The sequence below is a fragment of the Patella vulgata genome, chromosome 7, assembly GCF_932274485.2.
Source record: "Patella vulgata chromosome 7, xgPatVulg1.2, whole genome shotgun sequence".
NCBI lineage: Eukaryota > Metazoa > Mollusca > Gastropoda > Patellidae > Patella > Patella vulgata.
The window spans coordinates 67485233-67506536 of record NC_065885.2 but is presented as its reverse complement, the minus strand read 5'-3'; the positions used below and the strand labels follow the sequence as shown (position 1 = coordinate 67506536).

Below are 21304 nucleotides of genomic sequence, written 5' to 3'. Positions count from 1 at the left end.
GGGTTACTTTCCATTCAGATCTGGGGCTGGATAACCATTGCCTGATCGAGGATACACTCTCTAAGGTGAAATAATTATATAAAATGCCCTTTATTTCTAGACAAGTCGGATATCGACTGTAGGCAACGGGTTTTGTCTTTACGATTTTTTAAGAAATTCTTTTATATTTCAGCATAGAATAGATCAGTACTTTCGGAAAATGCAGGAAATTGTTGGAAATAAGAAAACATCGTCAAGAGTACGATTTATCTTACAGGATGTTATAGATTTACGATTGGTGAGTTTTTTGTGATTTAACTATTTCTATAGTTATAACTTGCTTGAAGACAATTTTTATATATTAAATTATTTCATGTTTATATACTATTCAAAAAAAGTAGGGGATATTTGATTTTTAAGTGTTATTAAAGTCACCTAATGAAACTGACGAAGAAACAAATGACAAAATGAAATGAAGTTCACATTCATCGATTTATTCCAAATGATCGTTAGACTAAGTAAGGCACAGACTGACCATTATAAGGGTAAAATGATACCCGGGGTCAAACAGCAAAGTTACCACAGCATCACAACCAAGTCAGTAACGGGTAAATCCTCCTCTGTTTGCCAAACAAGCATTGATCCGACGTGGCATACTCCTAATGAGACGTCTAAGGTCATTTTGGTCCAGATTGTCCCATTCCTGTTGCAACGCAGCAGCAAGTTCTTGGACATTGGCAGGACGTTGTTGACGTTGACGTAACCTCTGTCCAAGCATGTCCCAGACATGCTCGATGGGGGAGAGGTCGGGACTCAGTGCTGGCCAAGGTAATGTGGTGATGTTCTGTTGTTGGAGGTAACCTGTAACGATCCTGGCCCTGTGACATCTTGCGTTGTCATCCTGGAAGATGAAACGGCGGCCATGACGTCGTGCAAACAGCACAACATGGACTGCCAAGATGTTGTCCCGGTAGTACTGGCCTGTAACACGCCCTGCAACAACATGTAAAGCCGTTCTTCCAGCAACAGTGATGCCTCCCCACACCATAACAGAACCACCCCCAAATCGATCATGTCTGATGATGTTAACGTCTTGGAAGCGCTCGTTTCGACGACGCCACACCCTCCTACGTCTGTCCAAAAAATCAACAGTGAACCTTGACTCATCTGAAAACATCACATTGCTCCAGCGTCGATTATCCCAGTGTTGACGATCCCTACACCAACGACGTCTTGCCTGAATGTGATGATCTCTCAAACAAGGGATCACGCGAGGACGTCGGGCGCGAAGGTGACCCCTATGCAGTCGATTCCGAATCGTCTGGCCACTCACTCTCACACCAGTGTCTGTTTGAAGACGAGCGCTGATCTGATTTGCTGTGATGACATGATTTCTCAAGGCCAAGGTACGGATAAATCGATCCTGGGCTTGAGTTGTCGCCCTTGGTCGACTTGAGCGTGGTCTGTCCTGTACAGATTGTGTATCACGGTATCTGGACCATAGTCTGCTTATGACAGACTGAGAAACATTCATCGTCCGCGCCACAACCGCCTGTGTTGTGCCGATCTGTAGCATTCCAAGGGCACGTAACCTTTCATTTTGGGTAAGCCGACGCATATCAAAATTTGTTTTCTGGTCACTAAAACAATTAAACTGATGTTTCCACCCTGGAATTCAATGCCACAATGACTGTAACATTCAAAGTCAGAGTCGTGCAAATCTTGGGTTGGACCCCCATGATGATCCCAAGCATCACCTGCATTCCATGCGGTAGCTATTGGTGCGTTTGGGCGTCACATGTAACTGGAAATGTTTCTTCTGTTAGGTTCTATAGTGACTTTTTTCGTAGTCATTTGCATATTTTAGTATTATGCCCCCAAAATCAAATATCCCCTACTTTTTTTGAATAGTATATATTAAATTATTTCATGTTATATATTAAATTATTTCATGTTATATATTAAATTATTTCATGTTTATATATTAAATTATTTCATGTTATCATGTTTATATATTAAATTATTTCATGTTATATATTAAATTATTTCATGTTTATATATTAAATTATTTCATGTTATATATTAAATTATTTCATGTTATATATTAAATTATTTCATGTTTATATATTAAATTATATCAGGTTTATATGTTAAATTATTTCAGGTTCATTGATGAATAATATATTTATATTGTAGTGTAACTGGGTGCCAAGAAGAGAAGATAATAATCCTAAAACTATTGATAAGATTCATAAAAAGGCTGCTAAAGAAAACGCACAGAGAACTTATCTTCTGTCCCAGAATCCACCTCAAAGTGGAGGACGTAAGTTAATGTATATTATTACATGGCTGGTCTGTATAGATTAACAAGGCCCAACATATATTGTTTTCAAAATAAATGAAACTCATCTTGTTGTCTAATGAAAAATATAAACTGCCAAATCTGATGAAAAAAAAAATGATCTAGGTTTAATTTTCTCGTCATATTGTTTGCCGCGTTATGGCCCAAGGAAACAAGTTGGTTCGAGGGTCCTGAGCTACTTGGTCCGTCCATGAATCCCTGATTTTCAGTATTGAGCATAACATGGTATCTCGATTTTTTGCCTCATCCGAACAACTAGACAGTGTTCCTTGTAGGCCACAGAATGCAGCAGTAGGCTAACACTGTGATCAAATCAGTTATTAACCAATCGTTAGCCTAGTTTCTCTTTCGATTTATAATGGAGAAATCGAAACTCGTTTCCGATAATGATATAACCGCCAGAGACCTTTTCCAAGAAACAAAGCCTTTGTTACTACTTTAATACGTTGATCTGAAGAACATGAAATACTAGCAGGAACTGGGGTTCAAATCAGCTACGGTAAGAAAAGGCTTCTGGGTCTCCAGGCTAATGACCTTATAATCCCAGTTCTCAGTGGTGGGATTTGATTTTTGGCCCATCCGATAAGCTAGACGTTTTTCCTTTTAGGCCCACAGAATGCAGCACTTTGATCAAGTCGGTTATTAACCAATCATTAGCCTAGTTTCACTTTCGATTTAGAATGGAAAAATCTAAACTTCCAGGAACCGTAAGAGCCCCATTCCAAGAAACTATTAGAAGTGAAACAAATTGTAATGATTTCTGATATTTTCTTAATGAGTTTTTACTCAGAATCAGAACATAGGAGAAGAAGACTGTGACCATTAAAAAATATCACCAGTGGTACTGGTGGGACGTTCTTATCCACTTAACACTAGTTGAACACTGCTTCGCGAACACCGGGTTAAGTTATTTGCTATCAGTGCAGTTAAAAAAAAAATCATAATAATATTATCTGAAAATGATAAAAATATAAAAAGCTGTGAAATGTGATAAAAAAGATTATAAAAAGATCATAAAATATGATAAAACATTATAAAATTTGATTGAAAAATATCATAAAAATCGTAAAATTCCACTAGAAGCTTTCATAAAAAATTAAATTTTTGATAACGATCTGTATACGGCCCCTGCTCATTTCATTTCTTTTATTTTGAAAGGAGGCGATTTTAACAACATAATGGAATCTCAAGGAAATAATTCACAGGTAGGTTCAACTTACAGATGTAAATGTCTTGTACCTATACACAGGTGTAAACTCGTTGTACCCATTACTTATACACAGGTGTAAATGTCTTGTACCCACACACTCGTTTAAGAGTGGGCTAGTAAACTCCTCGTAACTACCCATACACAGATGTAAAAAACTCCTTATACCATTACACTGGTGTCATGACTAATTGTACATATACACTCGTTGAAGAGTGGGCTAGTCAATCGCTTGTACTGAAGGTCTGTCATTGAGTAAAAGTATCGTGGTTTCGACCCCAGGCTTGTACATGACAAGAAAATGGGTCGTTTGCCTAACCAAATGGATCCTCTGGATGCCTAAGATTTCTCACGCCTGATGACTTCAACAAACAATCGAATAACTGATTTATTTACCATATAGGCTAGTCCCCACATGACCTTGTTTGGAGTCAATGTTGAATCCCATTTCTCTTAGGCCTAATAAAGGCAAAATGATGACTAAAGTTATCCCTGTCTTATATTTAATGATGACAGTGAAATTCCTCGTTACTGATATTGTCTGTGAGTTTAGAGACTGGATGCCTGTCATTAAAAGGGTGGTTGGGTTGGAAAGTGGTCTGAATATAGTGACATTGTTTCGATCTCATAATTGGTGTCTGTCCAGCCTTGTAGGTTTTCACCAGATCCATTAGTTTCTTCCCACCCACCAAGCTCTCTCTCTCTCTCTCTCTCTCTCTCTCTCTCTCTCTCTCTCTTTTAGTCGGCTTAGTTGCCATGGGTATAAGTTTAAGATATTGCATATTTCAGTTTACTCCTCCAGGTCAGTGTGTGACAAATCCTCAGTACGCCATTTCGCCTCTCAATGTGCAACAGCTATCTCAACAGTTTCAACCAAATCAACAATACGCCCCAAATAATACGCAACAGTATTTATATTTTCCACAACAACAACAGCAACAGAGCCAGCCGATTCCCGTGGCACAACCACGTCCCCCAATTCCAAATCAAACTGCTCCAGCCAAACGTGGGAGAAATCCTTTCGCTGAAGATGACCCCAAAACGCAGATGGATGTGACTGATGAACAATTGCATCAGTTCTCTGTCTAACCATGTGGCTTCTCTGGATCCCCAGGATTCCTCCACTCCTGATGACGTCAACACACAAGCCAGTTATTCATTTATTTAACATATAAATGAAATGGAATGGAGTTTAACGTCCTACTGTTCTGCTCCTAACCTGGGATAATGAAGACGGGCATACACCATACAGTGTGCTATGAGGGAAATTTTGCCTGGGCAGCGGCACTGCGGCCTTCTCTTGTATCGAATTCCAACTGCCAAGGGATATTTTTACGTGCACGCCAATGTGTACACGGGACCTCGGTTTTTCGTCCCATCCGAACGACTAGACAGCTTTTCTTGTCAGCCCCTCCGTCCTGCTATTTAACATATAATAGTCCCCAATTGACCTAATGTGGAGTCGATGTTAAATTTCATTTCTCTCTTAATAATGGGGGGGGGGGGGTGGATGGTTGAATCGTTAGCGTGCGCGCGCTGTATCATAAAGTCTGTCATTGAGTCGACTGGGGTGGTTTCGAATCCCCGGTTGTACGTGGCAAGGAGTAGGGTGGCCTGTCCAACCTCGTGGGTTTTCTCCGGGTCCTCCGGTTTCCTCCCACTGCTAAAGACCCCTACGAGCAAGCGAATTATGTAAATAAAATTAAACCATATGTTAGTCCCGAAATGACCTAGTTTGTGTCGAGTGGACGTTAAACCCCATTTCTCTCTCTCTCTCTCTTAATAATGGGTATTGCAAAATGATGACTAAAGTTATCCCTGTCTTATATTTAATGATGACGGTTGAAGTCCTCATTACTGATATTGTCTTTGAGTTTAACTAATGTCCATATGGGTGATGTGTAACAATTTTATAGCCCCGATCTAATATTGGTTCCAAAAATCATAAACAAGTCAGACGTCAGGTAATCCAATTGAAATGAATTATAATTTGATGTATTGAAGTGACCCATAGGTCAGCAGAAGACAACACATCATATCATATCTTTGTACTCGATAACGATAAGAGAATACTTGTTGAAACGTCGTGTTATATGTGTATAAACCAGTGATTGATTTCCATATAAAGTGTGTTGTGTTTTTTAATGTGCACAATCACTAAGTGCCACTCAAGGATTATATCCAATCTGTTTAAACATACATTATGCAAGAGGTAAATCTGCCTATTGCACGTCTTTCTTTAGACCTGAAATGTTATCTAAATTATCAATTAGACATTAATTAACTTATCCAGATCATAATCAACTCTCGATGGCAACGCTAGTCTGCGATCTTTAGTGGATTATGATCCGATTTACTGCATAACTTTCCTCCAAGATTTAATTATTAAATGGATAATCGAGACAATGCTTTTTATCGTACCGACTTTAGTAATGATGATCGAGGCTAGGCGGAAATTCCAATCGCTTAATTCTCGATTCATTGTGGATCAATTTGACTGAAATACAGCAAATTGCCTTTACATTATCTAGTTTTTAACTATTATAGTACAATGAAAACGCAAGAAAGGAAATGGGGCTTAATGTCCTGCGCTTATGAAAACTGCCATATGCCATACAGTGTGGCGGTACTATGGCCTACTCTTATATTGAATTCCAACTGCCAATTGACCATTTACGTGCACGCCAATGTATGCACAGGATCTTGGTTTTTTGTCGCCCCGAACAACAAGGCAGCCGTCCTTCACCACAAACAAGGGGAATCACGCCCGAAAATCCAGATGAACTTTCTCAACCTATGCATGGATCGAACACGCGACCTCCTCCCTGTCTAGCGAGCCAGCGTCTTTATTTTTATCTTACCCACTTAGCCACCATGGCTCTCTGAAACATACAGGAGCCAATTTACGAACAAGTGTACGTAGAAGTAAAACGGTGATTTATTTTGTGGAAGAGTTGCAAAATTGATTACAGCTCACAGGAAACTAAAATTTTGTAATGTAGAATCGTTTTACTATTATGTAAGAAAAGAAAATATGAATTCAAAGAACTATATCAACTTTCGTTTTTTATCCGCGCCTCTCTTGCACGCGTACCAAGATGATAAATTGTGGAAACTCTCTCTCTCCCTGTCTGGATAGCCATAACGTGGATGGGTATGCTGTGGCGGTCTTCATTTGATTTTATGAATTGTTTTTATTAAATGAATGATGTTTTCAAAGGGTAATAGAATTTACTGCCATCTCGTCAGGTAGCAGATGTTTGGCAGTTCAATTTATGATTTTTTGTATTTCAATCTTTAATAATTATTCTTTTAAAGTAAATAAAATAAAGTGCCAAACGAACGATTTGTTACCCCGTCGGGTAGAACGTTTTGCATTGTATATTATACCATATAATATGTTATTACTATTTTCATCGTTATAAATATTTTTAAAAAATTGTTATAAAAGCTAATTTCTCAAAGGTAAAAAGATATTCACATGACTATTCTGTTCTCATAATTTCAGCTTACATATACTATTCAAAAAAAGTAGGGGATATTTGATTTTTAAGTGTTATTAAAGTCACCTAATGAAACTGACGAAGAATCAAATGACAAAATGAAATGAAGTTCACATTCATCGATTTATTCCAAATGATCGTTAGACTAAGTAAGGCACAGACTGACCATTATAAGGGTAAAATGATACCCGAGGTCAAACAGCAAAGTTACCACAGCATCACAACCAAGTCAGTAACGGGTAAATCCTCCTCTGTTTGCCAAACAAGCATTGATCCGACGTGGCATACTCCTAATGAGACGTCTAAGGTCATTTTGGTCCAGATTGTCCCATTCCTGTTGCAACGCAGCAGCAAGTTCTTGGACATTGGCAGGACGTTGTTGACGTTGACGTAACCTCTGTCCAAGCATGTCCCAGACATGCTCGATGGGGGAGAGGTCGGGACTCAGTGCTGGCCAAGTTTTTTGTGGTGATGTTCTGTTGTTGGAGGTAACCTGTAACGATCCTGGCCCTGTGACATCTTGCGTTGTCATCCTGGAAGATGAAACGGCGGCCATGACGTCGTGCGAACGGCACAACATGGACTGCCAAGATGTTGTCCCGGTAGTACTGGCCTGTAACACGCCCTGCAACAACATGTAAAGCCGTTCTTCCAGCAACAGTGATGCCTCCCCACACCATAACAGAACCACCCCCAAATCGATCATGTCTGATGACGTTAACGTCTTGGAAGCGCTCGTTTCGACGAAGCCACACCCTCCTACGTCTGTCCAAAAAATCAACAGTGAACCTTGACTCATCTGAAAACATCACATTGCTCCAGCGTCGATTATCCCAGTGTTGACGATCCCTACACCAACGACGTCTTGCCTGAATGTGATGATCTCTCAAACAAGGGATCACCCGAGGAAATCGGGCGCGAAGGTGACCCCTATGCAGTCGATTTCGAATCGCCTGGCCACTCACTCTCACACCAGTGTCTGTTTGAAGATGAGCGCTGATCTGATTTGCTGTGATGACACGATGTCTCAAGGCCAAGGTACGGATAAATCGATCCTGGGCTTGAGTTGTCGCCCTTGGTCGACCTGAGCGTGGTCTGTCCTGTACAGATTGTGTATCACGGTATCTGGACCATAGCCTGCTTATGACAGACTGAGAAACATTCATCGTCCGCGCCACAACCGCCTGTGTTGTGCCGATCTGTAGCATGCCAAGGGCACGTAACCTTTCATTTTGGGTAAGCCGACGCATATCAAAATTTGTTTTCTGGTCACTAAAACAATTAAACTGATGTTTCCACCCTGGAATTCAATGCCACAATGACTGTAACATTCAAAGTCAGAGTCGTGCAAATCTTGGGTTGGACCCCCATGATGATCCCAAGCATCACCTGCATTCCATGCGGTAGCTATTGGTGCGTTTGGGCGTCACATGTAACTGGAAATGTTTCTTCTGTTAGGTTCTATAGTGACCTTTTTCGTAGTCATTTGCATATTTTAGTATTATGCCCCCAAAATCAAATATCCCCTACTTTTTTTGAATAGTATATTTGTTTCAGTAAAAGCAGTGAAAATATATTTACTTTGTTCTTTCTTAACCATTAGGTGTCATTCCAAATTGAATTCATACAGATATCAAAACATAATCAAGAGGCTAAACTCGATTACCCAATCAACATTCTTCATCTCCTAATATACTATTCAAAAAAAGTAGGGGATATTTGATTTTTAAGTGTTATTAAAGTCACCTAATGAAACTGACGAAGAAACAAATGACAAAATGAAATGAAGTTCACATTCATCGATTTATTCCAAATGATCGTTAGACTAAGTAAGGCACAGACTGACCATTATAAGGGTAAAATGATACCCGGGGTCAAACAGCAAAGTTACCACAGCATCACAACCAAGTCAGTAACGGGTAAATCCTCCTCTGTTTGCCAAACAAGCATTGATCCGACGTGGCATACTCCTAATGAGACGTCTAAGGTCATTTTGGTCCAGATTGTCCCATTCCTGTTGCAACGCAGCAGCAAGTTCTTGGACATTGACAGGACGTTGTTGACGTTGACGTAACCTCTGTCCAAGCATGTCCCAGACATGCTCGATGGGGGAGAGGTCGGGACTCAGTGCTGGCCAAGGTAATGTGGTGATGTTCTGTTGTTGGAGGTAACCTGTAACGATCCTGGCCCTGTGACATCTTGCGTTGTCATCCTGGAAGATGAAACGGCGGCCATGACGTCGTGCGAACGGCACAACATGGACTGCCAAGATGTTGTCCCGGTAGTACTGGCCTGTAACACGCCCTGCAACAACATGTAAAGCCGTTCTTCCAGCAACAGTGATGCCTCCCCACACCATAACAGAACCACCCCCAAATCGATCATGTCTGATGACGTTAACGTCTTGGAAGCGCTCGTTTCGACAACGCCACACCCTCCTACGTCTGTCCAAAAAATCAACAGTGAACCTTGACTCATCTGAAAACATCACATTGCTCCAGCGTCGATTATCCCAGTGTTGACGATCCCTACACCAACGACGTCTTGCCTGAATGTGATGATCTCTCAAACAAGGGATCACGCGAGGACGTCGGGCGCGAAGGTGACCCCTATGCAGTCGATTCCGAATCGTCTGGCCACTCACTCTCACACCAGTGTCTGTTTGAAGACGAGCGCTGATCTGATTTGCTGTGATGACACGATTTCTCAAGGCCAAGGTACGGATAAATCGATCCTGGGCTTGAGTTGTCGCCCTTGGTCGACCTGAGCGTGGTCTGTCCTGTACAGATTGTGTATCACGGTATCTGGACCATAGCCTGCTTATGACAGACTGAGAAACATTCATCGTCCGCGCCACAACCGCCTGTGTTGTGCCGATCTGTTGCATGCTAAGGGCACGTAACCTTTCATTTTGGGTAAGCCGACGCATATCAAAATTGTTTTCTGGTCACTAAAACAATTAAACTGATGTTTCCACCCTGGAATTCAATGCCACAATGACTGTAACATTCAAAGTCAGAGTCGTGCAAATCTTGGGTTGGACCCCCATGATGATCCCAAGCATCACCTGCATTCCATGCGGTAGCTATCGGTGCGTTTGGGGGTCACATGTAACTGGAAATGTTTCTTCTGTTAGGTTCTATAGTGACTTTTTTCGTAGTCATTTCCATATTTTAGTATTATGCCCCCAAAATCAAATATCCCCTACTTTTTTTGAATAGTATATAACACCAAGGTGCTAATTAAGTGGTGAGATTAACAGAATTTATTCCCATAAAAGTTCAATATACAAGACCTACATTACTAATGTATGGACTATTCTCTTTCGTTCTAAATTATAACACCGAGAGAAATATCAAACAAAAATTAACAAATATATGGCGTGGTTGTTATGTGATTTTCTTTTAGAACATAACAATATCTTTAACTTGTTTTTCCTCAAACAACCTCAAACGGATATAGCTCAGTCAATTTTATAGTTTAATATTAGTTATCTTTTTAAATAAAGCAACCGAACTCCAGTTGCCTTGACACCAAAATATTTCCAATATGAACCCTGAATAGCTCAGTCAATTGTATAGTTTAATATCAGTTATCTTTTTAAATGAAGCAACCGAGCTGCAGTCGCCTTCACACAGACAATTCTTGAAATGGTCGGGTTGACGTTTGAATTATATGTTTTTTTAGTTTTTTTTTATCAGGAATGGGTTTGTAATATGTTGCAAATTTGAAAATACCAATAATAATGTACATGTATATAGATATTCACATGATTGTTCAGTGATCAGAATTTCAGCTTGTATGTATGCATTGGTTTGCGTATGAAATTCATTATTTCTGTTATTTACTATCAAATTATTTCTCAAATGTAAATAGATATTCACATGATTCTTCGGTGCTCAGAATTTCAGCTTGTATGTATGTATATGAAATTCATTATTTCTGTTATCTGCTATCATATTATCTGTTTCAATAGAATTAGTGAAAACAGATTTGTGTTGATCTTTTTTTTAACCATTAGTTGTGATTCCAAATTTAATCCATACAGAGATTCCAAATTTAATCCATACAGATATCAAAGTGCCGCAAGTCCCAGAACATGTGCCAATCCGCATGTGATATAACGAGAATAAATATAAATTGTAAATTAAATAACACCTCACATTGCTCCGCATTCTGCAGACTACGGCGGTAATCGAAATCGCCGACAAATACTCCTAGTGTTGGCTGCCATCCATTATTGTTTAAAAACATTTCCCGATTCGAGAATATTAGTAAATAATTAATTAATAATTTATTCAGAATGTAGCGACGATACTCACTAACAATACTTGCCAGAAATTTATATAGTTAACGATTTCACGCTCTACTGGCGTCGGGTCCAGTTACTGACGCACATCAAAGATAACTGGCGGTTTCACTCTGATAGTGACGTAGACCTCAAATAGTGACGGTTTCTTAATTAGTCACGCTTTCGTCAATTTCTCCCGCACGCGCCTGACTAGTGATATGATCGGCTTAACTCACGTTTGTTTAATTACTCACGTTATTTTTACATACTGACGCAAGTAAGGAATACTAACCAATTGACTTAAATACTCACCTTATGATTATTACTGACCATTTAGAGGAATACTGACGTACGGTACACTTACTGACGGGTTTCAGCGACTACTGACAACACGTATATTTCTCACGAATTTCCATGAATTGTAACCACAATGAACCCTTTCTACTTCATATATAGATATTCTAACACATAGGCCAGTTAGTCAATACTTAGAGCTAGGTTCTACACACTATGCACCCAGCAGTGACAGTATATATACTACATGAAATAGTGGACTCGCGTGACGTATTTCAGTGCGAGTTAGTCTCTGTATTTTAAGGTGTGTAATGGTCTCCAGCTAAACATGCAGTATGCAAGAGCTGAATCTGTCTATTGGAGGTCTTTCTTTAGGTCTGAAATGTTGGAGGCCTTTCTTTAGGCCTGAAATGTTGCAGGTCTTTCTTTAGGCCTGAAATGTTATATAGACCATTAATTAGACATTTTTTTATTAACATGGAAAGATCATAATAAACTTTCGAGGTCATCGTATGTGTCCGTTTTCATTGGATTTGAATCCGATCTGCTGGTCAACGCCCGTTAATGATTAACATTAGAGACTTTTGGCAAGCGTAAATTTCTTGTCCGTATCGCGTATCCGTATCGACTTTGCGTGTGACGTCATCAATGTGTGTGTATTTCTCATACGTGATACGGCACACGGATACGGCAGTACGTATTGAACAGCTTTCATACGGAAAAGTTCCGTATAACATTGTCGTCTTTTAACCGTCTTTTTTACTACTTTTACACGCTGAAATGTTGTATCATGGCGTTTTAATGAATCTATGTGTATCCCAGAACACCAAGGTATATATAAGATGTGATTTTAACCGTGATAAAGACTGGAATTTAATCAATACTTTTGATGCGCTTTTCTCAGAATTTTCATATTTTATCTGTCTGTTTATCTGTCTGCATGCTGGTTGATCTACGTGCTAAATTTAGAGAGGTGGGACCTTCAAAATCTGTAAATAATGTGATTCTATGGTAAAGGGGTATAACCTTTCGGAAATGATGCATTAGTGAAACCAAATATTGCTGTCGAGTCGAAGTCAAAGATTTTTAATAAGATTCGACATTATTTCTTTTAATAACTCAGTGACTGTCGAGCGACACCACTCCCTCCAGTAATTTATAGGCTAGACACTTGACTAGTACTGATGGTGAATATCTTGGTAGATAACTGCCATCATGCTGTCACAGAACTAAGCTCAGCTACTCATACGTACGCCGCACGAAAATCTGCCAAAACTACATTGACGCAACGTATCACGTGACGATACGGATGGGAAAAATTCCCCTTGCCAAAAGTCTCTATTATTCTTATCTACTTAACATATCAGAGCCATCCGATGACACAGAGAGTTGTGTAGCACCATGGGCCTTTCTGTCTGACATGGTCCGATGGCACAGATAGTTCATTGTGTGCTTTGTATGTTAATAAATTAATTAAGAATAGTACAGGCAAATGGTGGAAGAGAAATTCAACGACATATATAAAAAGCCTATGGTTGGAAAGTGGGCTAACGGCTAGGTAGATATTAATTTGAAAACGTGACCTGCAAGTGTTAAATAGTAGAGAACTAGTAATATCCATATATCCATTGTGTTGTGTTTTGTTGTGAATAGTTAAACCATGCTTCTAGATATCATTGTGATGAAACTTGAAATATAGGATTATATCCCAAAGATCTCGGCTCCTTTTGATATTTACGCATGTCGGACCGTTTGTAACATCCAGGATTATTTGTCACTTATTTTACAAAAATAATGTGGGCTTATCTTGCATGGCAACCACTTGTTCAAACCTGGTTTGAAGCATCGGGGTCATAGGAATTTTGTTCAAATTCGCTGTCATGCATGGCAACGGCATGCTATTGCTAGTGTAACTCATAACTGCTCGGACAATTTAGCTGTTGGTGGGTTCATGTTGTCAGACTAGATGTTTTTATAGTAACCCCCAAACCTATATTTGTAGCCAAGAGAAGTTTATAGAAAACCTAGAGAAATGGAACGTAGGCCTCCCTTTAAACCTAGAAACATGGAAGACAGACCTCCCTTAAAGCCACCAAGTTTATCACGACTGGATCAAGATGGTTCAAGAGAAAAATGGGAACAATTTGAGCAGGAGTTTGACCGGTATCTGGTGGATAGTGGACTAGAGTTTATGGACGATACTGTCAAGTGTCCACTTTTACGTCAATGTATTGGACAAGAAAATATGCATATTTATGATTCGTTTTATACATTACATGAATTAAAAACGAAATTCAGTAATTATTGCAAACGTCCGATGAGGGCAGATAGTGTGAATAAAGTTGACGGAAATCATACTGTTGATGTCAGGCAAAAAAGTAAGTTTAAATATTTTGCTCTTTTTGTAAAAATGCGATCATTTGAAAAAACATTCGGATGAACTTTCCCAACTAGTTTCGTGATCCTTGACTGCCATCCGTCCAGAGTGCTGTTTGTTTTGTGTTCCTCTGTGTCGTAGTGGTTCCACTGATGAGTGTCATATTCACCCTCGAACCACTTGATTGTTACATAGTTGTTAGAAAGCTGAATTCACGTTGTACGTTTGCCATTGTAGAATATTATCTGAATTTCGAATTCGTTCCTTTCTGGAGTTGAACGTCCACTTCCACCAGGGGTGATATCGAAGACAATATCGGTTGTTGTTGTTGTTGTTTATTACAGATTTAACGTCCAATACATTTTATATGATATTATGGACAGGTTGATTAAATTAAATTATTTACACTTCATGGGTTTAAAGTTGGTGAAGTGTAAATAATTTAATTTAATCAACCTGTCCATAACATCATATATACTATTCAAAAAAAGTAGGGGATATTTGATTTTGGGGGCATAATACTAAAATATGCAAATGACTACGAAAAAAGTCACTATAGAACCTAACAGAAGAAACATTTCCAGTTACATGTGACGCCCAAACGCACCAATAGCTACCGCATGGAATGCAGGTGATGCTTGGGATCATCATGGGGGTCCAACCCAAGATTTGCACGACTCTGACTTTGAATGTTACAGTCATTGTGGCATTGAATTCCAGGGTGGAAACATCAGTTTAATTGTTTTAGTGATCAGAAAACAAATTTTGATATGCGTCGGCTTACCCAAAATGAAAGGTTACGTGCCCTTGGCATGCTACAGATCGGCACAACACAGGCGGTTGTGGCGCGGACGATGAATGTTTCTCAGTCTGTCATAAGCAGGCTCTGGTCCAGATACCGTGATACACAATCTGTACAGGACAGACCACGCTCAGGTCGACCAAGGGCGACAACTCAAGCCCAGGATCGATTTATCCGTACCTTGGCCTTGAGAAATCGTGTCATCACAGCAAATCAGATCAGCGCTCGTCTTCAAACAGACACTGGTGTGAGAGTGAGTGGCCAGACGATTCGACTGCTTTACATGTTGTTGCAGGGCGTGTTACAGGCCAGTACTACCGGGACAACATCTTGGCAGTCCATGTTGTGCCGTTCGCACGACGTCATGGCCGCCGTTTCATCTTCCAGGATGACAACGCAAGATGTCACAGGGCCAGGATCGTTACAGGTTACCTCCAACAACAGAACATCACCACATTACCTTGGCCAGCACTGAGTCCCGACCTCTCCCCCATCGAGCATGTCTGGGACATGCTTGGACAGAGGTTACGTCAACGTCAACAACGTCCTGCCAATGTCCAAGAACTTGCTGCTGCGTTGCAACAGGAATGGGACAATCTGGACCAAAATGACCATAGACGTTCATTAGGAGTATGCCACGTCGGATCAATGCTTGTTTGGCAAACAGAGGAGGATTTACCCGTTACTGACTTGGTTGTGATGCTGTGGTAACTTTGCTGTTTGACCCCGGGTATCATTTTACCATTATAATGGTCAGTCTGTGCCTTACTTAGTCTAACGATCATTTGGAATAAATCGATGAATGTGAACTTCATTTCATTTTGTCCTTTGTTTCTTCGTCAGTTTCATTAGGTGACTTTAATAACACTTAAAAATCAAATATCCCCTACTTTTTTTGAATAGTATATAATGTATTGGACGTTAAATCTGTAACAAATAGTACTATGGACTTGATACATCTTTGAGAATGGCACTGATTGAGAATGAGCGAATATATGAAGACTAATTTGATGATTTGATGATATTTATCATTAGTTGTCAATGTGTGAATAAAAATCAGAGTGAACATAAATTCATAACATCTTTAACACGGTTAATTGGGTCCTAATAACAACATGTCTCCCTTCAAACGAAAGCCGACAAGTCGACATCTGCGCATTCGTAGGAAGGATAAATATTGGTCAGGGTCTGTAACTGCGCCGTCGTGGGAATACCTCGAGGAATTGAAACTTTATGTTATGTTATGTTTTTCTTTTGACAGACCAAAGGAGTCCTCTAAATCAGGAGGGTAGAATAATCTACGACAGAAATTTCTTGCTACAATTTAGTAGCAACTGTGTTTCTAAACCAAAAGGCTTACCAAATTTACCTGACATCGTTCTAGATAAGGTGGGTTCCGGTTACAAATCGGGTTTTAAAAACATTGGTTTATCTTTTGATCTGCCTTGTGGAAACCATGATGGTTGTTGGTGAAGTCTTACCAAAGCTATATAAGCTACATAAGCCTGACCAGAAGGAAGGGGGAGGGGCGTACATAACGATTTCGTTTGGGGGGGGGGGGGGGGTATTTAGCCAAAATGCGACCGACTGATGCACATAATACCCCCACCCCCCTCCCCCCACCCCCCCTCCCCGTCAATGCGAGTGAAGCAATCAGGAGCCGAGCACCACATGCCAGTTTTCTAGGGAATATTGGGGTGGGGTAGGGACGGTTTCAAATTTAGGGCGCCATCCACAATCCCACCTCACAATGAATGTAAACAAAATACTGGCTATAACATTAAGCGTCCCGGTAGAACATAGATAGTATTGTATAATTATATAGTTGTTATTTTAGTTCACGTATAGTTTATGGCATATTAATGATTGTGCCTATAACACTGAGTAATTTGAGAAAATTTTGAAAAATTAATTCAATATCCTGGCATTTGAGGTCATTGCGGGGAGAAATTCTTATTATTTGTATATATCATTTTATTATTTGTATGTATCATTTTATTATTTGTATATATTATTTTATTATTTGTATATATTATTTTATTATTTGTATATATCATTTTATTAATTGTATATATTATTTTATTATTTGTATAAATTATTATATCGGTTGTCGTGTAGATTTGTCTGATGATGGAGGTATTGGATAGATCGTGAATCTGTAAACTGCGATCGATAACACATCCCTTTACACGTGATAAAAATGGTCCGACATATAATGAAGCCTTTTCCATTTTAGCCTGCTATAATGTCGTCTGCAGAAAGGATTAAAATGGGTAATACTGTATTAGAGTTTTCCCCAGATTTCGTCCTCCAAACAAGGCCTGAATGGGTAAGTATCTTTCAACATGCTTTTGCTTCTATACTACAAATGATGATGATTTATAGATCAGGATTTTGAGGCAAGAATGTTTAGAGTTGAAATTTTATCAATTTATTAAAAAATATTGTACTAATAGGTCTTGTATCATTTATGACATCACTAAAGGTAATGCTTGAACAAGTTTAACGTAGTAGTTACCATGGTTATCTGTATATAAGTTGATTCTAGTAGTTACCATGGTGATCTATATGTAAGTTGATTCTAGTAGTTACCATGGTTATCTATGTATAGGTTGATTCTAGTAGTTACCATGGTGATCTATATACAGGTTGATTCTAGTAGTTACCATGGTGATCTATATGTAAGTTGATTCTAGTAGTTACCATGGTTATCTATGTATAGGTTGATTCTAGTAGTTACCATGGTGATTTATATGCAAGTTGATTCTAGTAGTTACCATGGTGATCTATATATAGGTTGATTCTAGTAGTTACCATGGTGATCTATATGTAAGTTGATTCTAGTAGTTACCATGGTTATCTATGTATAGGTTGATTCTAGTAGTTACCATGGTGATCTATATGTAAGTTGATTCTAGTAGTTACCATGGTTATCTATATATAGGTTGATTCTAGTAGTTACCATGGTTATCTATATATAGGTTGATTCTAGTAGTTACCATGGTTATCTATATATAGGTTGATTCTAGTAGTTACCATGGTTATCTATGTATAGGTTGATTCTAGTAGTTACCATGGTTATCTGTATATAGGTTGATTCTTGTAGTTACCATGGTTATCTATAGTCTATATATTGTTAGAATATCGAAATGAGTACAGGATGATGGGGGATCAGTCAGCGATGAATGTCGATCAGCGGACTGCAAGATAAAGGAAGTTCAGAAAGCTGTGGTCAAATCTTTAATTGCTATAACCGAATGGTTATATCATACAAATTATATTTTCAATCTGGCTTCAGATGAAAGACCGAAAATAGTGATAGTCAACAAGGACCCACAGGCACTTGAATGGGTTAAATATTTTAATCCCTTCAAGTGCCTGTGCAAGGACCCAAGAAAATTATTAATGCCGTGATTCTCCAATTTTTGTTATAATGTGCTTGAACTTATCTTCTATCACAGAATAAACAGAGCTGTTATCGTGGACGATATCTTTATGGTGGGTGTAAGTTAATGTATTATTTTATTACATGGCTGGTGTATAGAAATGCCGACTACGATTTATCCGTGTCCAAATGGGTCAAATTGGCCACAATCCATAATGGCTGCTGGTTTTGCCTTGTAAATTTTAATTTCCACTAATTTATCAAAGTATCAAAATATACGTTTTCGGGGTAATTGAATCCAATTCCATACACATGTTCGTGATTAGTGACACCGCTGAGTTAATATTGGGGGGGGGGGGTGGTTGGTCATTCAAGACGATGGTGGCCCATGGTCGCAATAGCGTTTTTGGGGTTATTTAAGAAAAAAAAAATCTTTTTAAATTAAAAAGAAAAAAAAAATCTTTTTAAATTAAAAAGAAAAAAAAATCTTTTTAAAATTTAAGAAAAAAAAAAATCTTTTTAAAATAAAAAAAATCTATATAAAAGAAATTCATAAAATATTTCAGATTAAAAAAATCTATAAAAAAAAATAACGTTTTAATTAAAAAAAAAAATAAGTCAAATAGAAAAAATCAAAAAAAGAATTCTGCACGTGGCCCATCGTCGTAATAGTGTCTTGATTATCCAGACTCAGTATAAAATCAGCCTACGACAGCTATCATTCGACTCGAGTGACCAGAAATACCTCGTGGCCCATTGTTGCTATAGTGTCTCGAGTATCCTGTGTGGCATAACTCGAGCGACAAGAAACGAGTTTGTAGTTATCTCCCCTTCCGAAAGGAAAAAGGTAAACAGACATCAACACGTGAAACACAATTTTTCCACCCATGACGTCTATGGACTTGGACATATGTGTTTATACATATTCAAGTCAATAGAAATGTATAATTAATAGACTATAGAAGCCTAGCGTCATTTAGACTAGTTTATCCAGTCTAACTAGAACTAGGCCTACATACATAATGACGTTTGAAGTCATTCAACTCATTGACCTTAATGACACCATTCGGCCTACTAGTGCGCAAGGCCTATTCTCCCTCTAAAGGCTTATGTAATGTTTTTAAAACACTTGGTCTCCCTGAGGTCGAATTTCAAAAGTAGTTAACAACTTTGAAACTAATCCTCGAAGTATAGGCCTACTACTACTAAGTAGCCGGAGGGGGGGGGGGGGGGGGGCGAATGGTTAGCACGTGTAGGGGATATTTGATTTTGGGGGCATAATACTAAAATATGCAAATGACTACGAAAAAAGTCACTATAGAACCTAACAGAAGAAACATTTCCAGTTACATGTGACGCCCAAACGCACCAATAGCTACCGCATGGAATGCAGGTGATGCTTGGGATCATCATGGGGGTCCAACCCAAGATTTGCACGACTCTGACTTTGAATGTTACAGTCATTGTGGCATTGTGGCAGTTTAATTGTTTTAGTGACCAGAAAACAAATTTTGATATGCGTCGGCTTACCCAAAATGAAAGGTTACGTGCCCTTGGCATGCTACAGATCGGCACAACACAGGCGGTTGTGGCGCGGACGATGAATGTTTCTCAGTCTGTCATAAGCAGGCTATGGTTCAGATACCGTGATACACAATCTGTACAGGACAGACCACGCTGAGGTCGACCAAAGGCGACAACTCGAGCCCAGGATCGATTTATCTGTACCTTGGCCTTGAGAAATCATGTCATCACAGCAAATCAGATCAGCGCTCGTCTTCAAACAGACACTGGTGTGAGAGTGAGTGGCCAGACGATTCGGAATCGACTGCATAGGGGTCACCTTCGCGCCCGACGTCCTCGCGTGATCCCTTGTTTGAGAGATCATCACATTCAGGCAAGACGTCGTTGGTGTAGGGATCGTCAACACTGGGATAATCGACGCTGGAGCAATGTGATGTTTTCAGATGAGTCAAGGTTCACTGTTGATTTTTTGGACAGACGTAGGAGGGTGTGGCGTCGTCGAAACGAGCGCTTCCAAGACGTTAACGTCATCAGACATGATCGATTTGGGGGTGGTTCTGTTATGGTGTGGGGAGGCATCACTGTTGCTGGAAGAACGGCTTTACATGTTGTTGCAGGGCGTGTTACAGGCCAGTACTACCGGGACAACATCTTGGCAGTCCATGTTGTGCCGTTCGCACGACGTCAAGGCTGCCGTTTCATCTTCCAGGATGACAACGCAAGATGTCACAGGGCCAGGATCGTTACAAGTTACCTCCAACAACAGAACATCACCACATTACCTTGGCCAGCACTGAGTCCCGACCTCTCCCCCATCGAGCATGTCTGGGACATGCTTGGACAGAGGTTACGTCAACGTCAACAACGTCCTGCCAATGTCCAAGAATTTGCTGCTGCGTTGCAACAGGAATGGGACAATCTGGACCAAAATGACCATAGACGTCTCATTAGGAGTATGCCACGTCGGATCAATGCTTGTTTGGCAAACAGAGGAGGATTTACCCGTTACTGACCTGGTTGTGATGCTGTGGTAACTTTGCTGTTTGACCCCGGGTATCATTTTACCCTTATAATGGTCAGTCTGTGCCTTACTTAGTCTAACGATCATTTGGAATAAATCGATGAATGTGAACTTCATTTCATTTTGTCATTTGTTTCTTCGTCAGTTTCATTAGGTGACTTTAATAACACTTAAAAATCAAATATCCCCTACTTTTTTTGAATAGTATATAATGTATTGGACGTTAAATCTGTAACAAATAGTACTATGGACTTTATACATCTTTGAGAATGGCACTGATTGAGAATGAATGTAAACAAAATACTGGCTAGAACATTAAGCGTCCCGGTAGAACATAGATAGTATTGTATAATTATATAGTTGTTATTTTAGTTCACGTATAGTTTATGGCATATTAATGATTGTGCCTATAACACTGAGTAATTTGAGAAAATTTTGAAAAATTAATTCAATATCCTGGCATTTGAGGTCATTGCGGGGAGAAATTCTTATTATTTGTATATATCATTTTATTATTTGTATGTATCATTTTATTATTTGTATCATTTTATTATTTGTA

General features: G+C 39.3%; 1 protein-coding gene across 1 annotated transcript in view; it reads left to right on the top strand.

Moving 5' to 3' along the window:
* The window catches only part of LOC126827856 (eukaryotic translation initiation factor 4 gamma 1), a 32219-nt gene extending 13670 nt beyond the window's left edge, over positions 1 to 18549 (top strand). Inside the window, exons 7-13 of the mRNA XM_056102585.1 lie at positions 173 to 277; positions 2176 to 2302; positions 3500 to 3546; positions 13639 to 14014; positions 16077 to 16204; positions 17052 to 17144; positions 18277 to 18549. Of these exons, the coding sequence (XP_055958560.1) occupies positions 173 to 277; positions 2176 to 2302; positions 3500 to 3546; positions 13639 to 14014; positions 16077 to 16204; positions 17052 to 17144; positions 18277 to 18456 (1056 nt within the window). The 3' untranslated portion in view covers positions 18457 to 18549. The remainder of the gene's footprint in view (positions 1 to 172; positions 278 to 2175; positions 2303 to 3499; positions 3547 to 13638; positions 14015 to 16076; positions 16205 to 17051; positions 17145 to 18276) is intronic.
* The last annotated feature ends 2755 nt before the right edge of the window (positions 18550 to 21304 follow it).